The 7,676-nt window shown below is 40.1% G+C and overlaps 1 protein-coding gene across 1 annotated transcript; it reads left to right on the plus strand.

Moving 5' to 3' along the window:
- The first annotated feature begins 755 nt into the window (after positions 1 to 755).
- On the plus strand, positions 756 to 6,433 carry scd (stearoyl-CoA desaturase (delta-9-desaturase)). The gene is made up of 6 exons (XM_079660597.1): positions 756 to 914; positions 1,171 to 1,431; positions 2,591 to 2,721; positions 2,859 to 3,064; positions 3,467 to 3,699; positions 4,120 to 6,433. The coding sequence occupies exons 2-6, from the start codon at positions 1,194 to 1,196 to the stop codon at positions 4,317 to 4,319; spliced, it is 1,008 nt and encodes a 335-aa protein (XP_079516723.1). The 5' UTR covers positions 756 to 914; positions 1,171 to 1,193; the 3' UTR covers positions 4,320 to 6,433.
- Positions 6,434 to 7,676: the final 1,243 nt, after the last annotated feature.

The following is a 7,676-nucleotide window of genomic DNA, read 5'->3' on the forward strand; positions in this document are numbered from 1 at the left end:
ATTTTGGATCATATTAAATATTAAAAGGTCTATAAAAACACGTCGTTTGTGATTTGAGAATGTTTTTGAAGTTGAATGTCAAAGATATTTCTAACTTTATCTTCGAACCCTGTGCCACATGATTTCTCCACTAGATGGAGGCTGTCTGATAACTTTGAATTTCTACATTAATGTTTAATGTAGGTCATGATAATAAAAAATCATGGATTTGTCAACCCATTTAGAATATGGATCCACTGCTCCACTGGACCATCTCCTACATTCAAATTCGCTAATCTAAATCTGATATTCCTAAATACATTATTATATTTTTGGCACTCAATATAGTGAGTTGAACTACTCTAACGTGCTGTTTTCAACGAATATTTGGGTGTTTTTTACGGGCTTTGATATTGATTAACTTGCATGTTTTTACTAGTTTCCCTATGTGTTTCATTATGAGAGGGAGTTGATGGCATGCCAGAACAAGCAGCCCGTATTTCCCAGCGTGGGTGGGCGGGGGTCCTCTGCCGATTGGTGTAGGCCTACATAAACTTGTTTTTAACAACTCGTAATTCTGCTCGTATCACACTGGTACCTTGTCCATATCGTTAATCCACGCGTGAATGGAAATATGTGTGCAGTTAATTCAATACAGGTCTAGACAGTAGCTGCAGCTCTCCAGATGAGGTACATCTGGCAAGAGAATGAATAAAAGGTGAACAGCAGATGATCAGTCAGCCAATCAGAACCCGAGCTTGAGGCGGCATCCGAGCGCTGATTGGCCAGTCGCACCTCGAACTCCAGCTCTTATTGATTCGTTTGCTGCGGAGCTAACGTTCACTCTCCCTTTCTGGGTTACTGTAGTTCTATCAGCTACATCTCCCAAACACAACCGCACCCTCTTTTTCTACTCTTCTTCTTCTTCTATTTTGGTGAGTAATTTACCTTCCTTTTATTTGTTCTACAGGTGTAATTGTTGTGTTACGCAACGCAGCAAATGTCGTCTTCCAGTGAAAAGTCAGCAGCTGCAGCAGCATCAACGTTACATGACCATCCTCTTCCTCACCAGCGGCGCCTGCTAGCCTACCGGGGCTAACGAACGACAGATTAAATAACATAACTTGCCGTGGGCTCATCACAAAAACACGGAATTTACGAATTTGTCCCATTTATTTGTTTACCGCTCAGAACAACACCAAAACGCAGACACAATGACGGAGGCGGAGGCGTTGGAGAAGAAACAGCAGCAGCACAAGGCGAGCAACGGAAATGTTCTTCCAGAGGCCCCCAGAGAAGACGTGTTTGACCACACATACAAAGAGAAAGAAGGCCCCAAACCTCCCTCGGTCATCGTATGGAAAAATGTCTTTATGATGACTCTGTTGCATATAGGAGCCGTGTACGGCATGTGCCTCGTCCCCTCAGCATCTACTTTGACCTTGCTTTGGTGTGAGTAAAACAATCTACCTGTTACATGATTTCTGTGCTGGCTGAGTGTTGAAAGTGACTTTTTTTTTCTTCCGGTTAGTAGGGTACATAGTGTACACAGGCCCACAAATGTTATGTCACCGCTGGTGCATTCAATAAGGTGGCTCAGGCTGGATAGATCTGTGCACGCTCCTCCCAGTAGCCTGCATGTAGTGGGATTATAGATCAAGGCATACATCACCAGAGATTTTATGTCACAGCATGCCTTTTGAAGCTGCAGATTGTAATGCAGGTGCTTGTCAGGAACATAGACTAATTGACAGACAAACTATGACGTTTTCTTTAAGTAAGGGTTGGGAGCAGCCTTGAGTTGATTTCTTAAATAATTCGTTGTGAAATATGCAAATGAGGCATCTAAATCAAGTGAATTCAAGACAAATCTACAGACTCAAATAGACAAAGTCAGGCAAACTATACTTCTGAATGTTTTTATGCTGTTTGCTTCACAAAAGTCAGCTCAACTGTCCAGACAATATGTGTCACGGTCTCACCTCAAGTCAAAGTACAGAAAGTACAAATAAATTGTACTCAAGCAAACTGCATGCTGCTTTATAGCTTGAAACATTGTATCAAATGCTTCGCTTGTGTGCGTGTGTTCTGATTAATCAAAACCATAGAGGCAGCCCTTATGACTAGATTTCCAGTCTTAGAGACATGCAATCATCAAATGGTTTTATCCACCCAGTCATCATCTGATGTAATGTGATTGCATCCCCAGAGAGTGGCGCTTGCACATGCTCACTTCATGGTTATCCAAGCTCTTGTACAACTACAAAAAACCCGTTAAGGCAAGGGCACATTTATATGATCCTCAGGAAAACCAATTTGATGTATTGTATTGTGAAGATCATCTTTGCACACATTCACAAGTATGCTGCCTTTTTTTTAAAAAGAGAAAATGCCTTACGATGATTATTTCAGCTTCTTCTCTGTTAAAGGGGATTATCTCCTCTGCAGTTGCAATGATATAACGATGAAACATAGGTGACTCACTCACAATATAACACTTGTTGCAGGGTCATCCTACTAGCTTTGAATAGAAAATAGATGATGCGTTGACATAACATTGTGCAGTATTTCAATTAGTAGTACTGATTTGTTTTTGCATTTCTCCCCACAGCCCTACTTTGTTTTGTGATAAGTGCTTTAGGAGTTACTGCAGGAGCTCATCGCCTCTGGAGTCACAGATCCTACAAGGCCTCATTACCTCTAAAGATCTTTCTTGGTGTTGCGAACTCAATGGCATTTCAGGTACCTACATCTAACAGATCTGCACAAACACAAGCAAGCACACACTTAGCATTGTGATAATAGCAGTTTTCACTACTGCCTAAGTGCCAGGTGTTGTCCACAGTGTATGTAATCTCTGTGTTTACTTGAACCCGCAGAATGATATCTATGAGTGGGCTCGAGACCACAGGGTTCACCACAAATATTCCGAGACGGATGCTGACCCTCACAACGCCGTCCGGGGTTTCTTCTTCTCTCACATTGGCTGGCTGATGGTCCGCAAACACCCTGATGTCATCGAGAAGGGACGCAAGCTGGAAGTCCATGACCTGTTGGCCGACAAAGTTGTAATGTTTCAAAGGAAGTAAGTAGCTTCTGTCAATTATGGATTTTTGTCATCAAAAATAAGTCACCTTTACTCATCTGGAAGGCAGTGGGGAAAGAAAACAAACAGTATTATGTTTGGGAAATATATCAAATGCAGAGCAAACAAATCACAATTAAACTCTCAACTACAATGTGCCCACCTCTGCTGCAGACATGTGTCTGTCTGTAGTTATTCTGGTTTAACTCGTTTAATTACCCACATGTCTTTCGCGCACATTGAGATTGACTCAAGGTTGGCCTCAAAGCAAACTGACATTTTGAGTCAAAGTACAGTCTCACGTCTGAAAGGAAGAACATTGGTGTGGTTAATGTCTATGTTGTGCTGTATAAACAACTCCATTCATTCTGCTCTCCGCCCACTCTCAAATCTTCTCAACAGGTATTACAAGGCTTCTGTGCTGCTCATGTGCTTCTTCGTCCCCATGTTTGTGCCTTGGTACCTGTGGGGAGAGTCTCTGTGGGTGGCCTACTTCGTCCCCGCTCTCCTAAGGTACACCTTGGTCCTGAATGCCACCTGGCTGGTGAACAGCGCGGCTCACATGTGGGGAAACAGGCCCTATGATCACCACATCAACCCCAGGGAGAACAAGTTTGTTGCATTCAGTGCGCTAGGTATGTATTACGCATGAACCTGTACTCTGTGTGACAAAAGAAAACATAACTCAAGAACAAGACAGGAAATTAGGTTGGACTCATGATTTATAATAATACTTTACTAGTTTGTAATTTACACTTTGATGTATTGTTACTGTAAATTACACCACTACATTTAGCGGTTTAGAGGTAATATATGCTCTTGTTACTGATACACACCTGTCAGTCAGAGTCACTGGTCTAACAGTAATGGCATCTTTAAAATCCCTTTTTAAAAATTATGGAATGATGTGAAGAATGCGCAAAGGAAGTCTGACTTCACTTAGACTGGGCTAAAGTTATCCTTCTAGCTAACAAAACAACACAACTCCTTCAACATCATTCAGTATTAGCTTTATTTAGTTTTGTTTATTCACCACGGTTTCCTTTACCTTACAGGAGAGGGATTCCACAACTACCACCACACGTTCCCCTTTGACTATGCAACCAGTGAGTTTGGCATCAAATGGAACATTACCACTGGTTTCATCGACACCATGTGCTTCTTGGGCCTGGCCAAAGACCGCAAGAGGGTGTCCCACGAGGTGGTGGCGTCCCGGATACAGCGCACCGGAGACGGAAGCCCCCGGAGTGGCTAGGATCGTCGAGTCACGGTCAGCTTCGAAGGCAGAACAACCGAAAAAAAGAAGAAGAAGAAGAAGAAGAAGAAGAAGCTTCACAGTCCTTTGACAGCTATACATTTCTCATCCTTTGAGGATAATAGGTCATCGTCATGAGGGCCCTGACCACATTTTGCTTGTTTTTGTGGTTTTTGTAGCTGTAACTTAACAAATTGTTCAAGATGGATATAAAAAAAAAAACACCTTTCGCTAAGCTCTTGGCCTTGGTTTCTATTGTTCAGTCAGACCAAGGTCTTGCAAAGATGTTTTAGATTTGAAGTAGATACATTTTCAACTTCATTCTCTGCTGTTTTTGCCACTTTGGTGTGCATCCTTCATTCAGGATCAGTCATGTAGCCGATAATTTTTATGTAAGTATTACTCAAATATTAATCAAAAATAGACAAGACGTGGAGCACTGAAAATATGGAGTTACAATGTTTCAACCGATAAGATACTGATTGGTGGCTGTTTTCTGTACTGCAGTGTACAGACAGTTTTTACCGTTCTGATAATACAGTTAGCTAACTTTTTGAGCGCTTTAAAGATCTGGAAGAAAAAGGGATGAGATTTTGAACCGTATTTGCTAAAAAGCAGCTTGCTTTAATGAAATATGGCACATGATGGAAGAGTGAGGGAACCCAGACCTTATTATAACTATACTGACAGCAGAGTCATGCAGTGAGTTGCAGTGCGTAACCTGGTTTTCTGATGCAGAAAACCAAATCTGTGGAAAGTCAAAGATTAAAACCTACTGTATTTAGTCTGTACAGTAATTGGATCGAGAAAGACAATATAAGTGAGACATTTATCATATTAAAACTGCCATTGAATCGTAACGATAAATGTACTTAGAACCATGCTATGTTTAAGCAACTTTTTGTGTTTTTTTTTAATGAATATATCATAGTGCCAATTGTTATAAATTGTTATTTATAACAATCTCAACGGTCCAATAGAGCACACCTGAGTCGATATTGCTTCTTCACTCAACATCATTGTGGAAGTTTTGTAAAATTGTGGCATCAGTGGCTTTGCTTCCTCTTTTTATCCAACACGCCCCTATTTTGGTCAGAAACATATGCAGCAGCGATCTCATTGGTCGATGTAGCAGCCAGTCTACATGTGACAGTTCTGGTGTTACAAAACAACATGCCACCCATGCATGATAATATACTGTAGTAGGTGTTGTGGTAAGGTGTTTTATCGGTGACTGTAATGGCAGAGCTTTGTCTATTTTTGTAACGTACTGTGGAGCTGCATCGCTTTTTGGATCATCAGAACTGTTGCCGTGGTGATTTCTGAGACGGGGTCTGGTTTCCCTTTGATGTCCTACAAAGCTAATTGTCATTGCAACATTTCTGATGCATTGATGTTAATGCTCATTTTCAATTCTGGTGTGCGGAATGCTTTTGTTACCTTTTTTATTTTTTTTATTTTTCCCTTTTATTGGCTACATTTTGTTTCCAAAATGTTTTAACTTGAACCTGTTTAATGCACGCCAAGATTTGGCAAACAAATATATCAAATTGAAGCACCTATTTAATTTTTCCCTAAGAGTCAGGAAACAACCTAATGCCTTATGACTTGCATCCATTCCTGATCTTCTTCACGTCCCGTCAGTGAAGACAAAAAGGCTCATAACAAATCTAACAGAGGTCCATGTTTACAGGCTGAAGCCCCCGATGGAACGTTGTTTTTATTCTGAAAACACATTTACGTTAGGCAAAGGGTAGAATGACAACATCAAAGTGCTGTAAACGCAAATAGAGGTTTAGATTAGAAGACACAATTTCTAACGCCCAGTGCAAATGTTCAATCATTTGATTTAACTTGCAACAAATGGGCCCTGATGTGCCAACTCGATCCAACCCGTGACGGCATCTCTGTAAACGGAGGTGCTCCTGTCATGAGGGATGTTAAAGCATCTTCAGAGCACTTAACGAAACCCGACAATATCACAGCCATGCCAACAACTCCTGCTGCCCAGAAGCTTCAAAAGGTTTTCAGTCTGAATGATAATGTCACATTTCAACTGTATTCTATTCTGAAATAAAAGTTCACGATATTTTCAATACACGTAATTCCATTAACAGTTGTTGATCTTCTTTTTTTCTCTCTTATTGTCTTTCTGATATGAATCAGCAGAACAATTGTTGAATTAGTATACCTGTAAAGCTACTTTTTCATATGATTATTTAAAATATTTGAAGAATACTTTGGAAACCGCTCTTATAAAACAGAAAACCATATATTATAATAAGAGGTGTGTCCTATTTGTTCAGTGGAGTGACACAATGCTCCATTGATTTGGAAGTTCGAGCAGGAACACATTTGCATTTGTTTTGGAATGTAACTGCAACACACTAAAATATAAACACATTCCCTCCCAGTCTACACAGCCTGAGATTAAAGATGTAAATAACATTAGTACACAACAGGCTTATTTATCTTACATTTTGTGCAAAAGTTAGTTCAAATCCATGTTATTAAGCAAAGGTGTGGCATATCAATCCACCAATTAACCAGCATGTTATTGCACAAAATACATTTATTAAGCAATCACATGGATTTTAGGGGGATACGTTTACTTTGAATACTTTAAGTACAATTTGACAGTGACTCCTTAGGACTTGTACCTGTAGCAGGATAAGTTTACATTGCTGTATAACTACTTAACTTAAATAATGGATCTAATTACTTTTTCAAGGTGTGAAGGGTGCAGATGATAGCTGTATGCATTCAATGTTGAATCTATAAAATGTCAGAAACGAGGTAAAACAAAACGAACCAAAGCAGTGCAAAACAAGATAATCAAGTAACAATTATATAACAGAAAGAAAATCCTCTGGTTTGAGAGTGTAGGGCTTTTTTGGCTTTATAATTGACCTAAATGATCACCTCCTTATTTAAATGACCGATTGTTTCAGCATTGGGGAACTTTGCTTAACAAAAATGACATTTTGTAACCTCCACAAACTCAACACAAGCAAACAGGCTGAGATGGTCTGATGTAATACAAACTGGCCTCTGGTCAGCACACTGGTCCTACATTCCTCTCTGCCCTGTGTAAACCATTTCACACATCTGCTGAGGGCTTTATTTGTCTACAGGAAAAAGGACTGCAGTATTAAAAAGTTGGGGTATATTTGACTTTCACACTTCCATCAGACGCAAACCGGAAGTGTTGAGTAGTTAGTGGTAGGAACAAAACATTCCCAAGTGAATAATAGGCAGGAAATAACAGAGGCCTTCCTTTCAATCCGCTCCATCCTTTTGTACTTGACTAACTTCAGCATTAGGACCAACACAATGGAAAAAATACTCCTTACTCTC

This window comes from Notothenia rossii (genome assembly GCF_949606895.1).
Source record: "Notothenia rossii genome assembly, chromosome: 11".
NCBI lineage: Eukaryota > Metazoa > Chordata > Actinopteri > Perciformes > Nototheniidae > Notothenia > Notothenia rossii.

What these genes read in the sequence shown, in the direction of transcription:
- scd (XM_079660597.1), top strand. Translation starts at nt 1,194, where the DNA reads ATGACGGAGGCGGAGGCGTTGGAGAAGAAACAGCAGCAGCACAAGGCG. An exon ending in TACTTTGACCTTGCTTTGGT is followed by an intron (nt 1,432 to 2,590) that starts GTGAGTAAAACA and finishes TTCTCCCCACAG; the next exon opens with CCCTACTTTGTTTTGTGATA. An exon ending in TGTTGCATTCAGTGCGCTAG is followed by an intron (nt 3,700 to 4,119) that starts GTATGTATTACG and finishes TTTACCTTACAG; the next exon opens with GAGAGGGATTCCACAACTAC.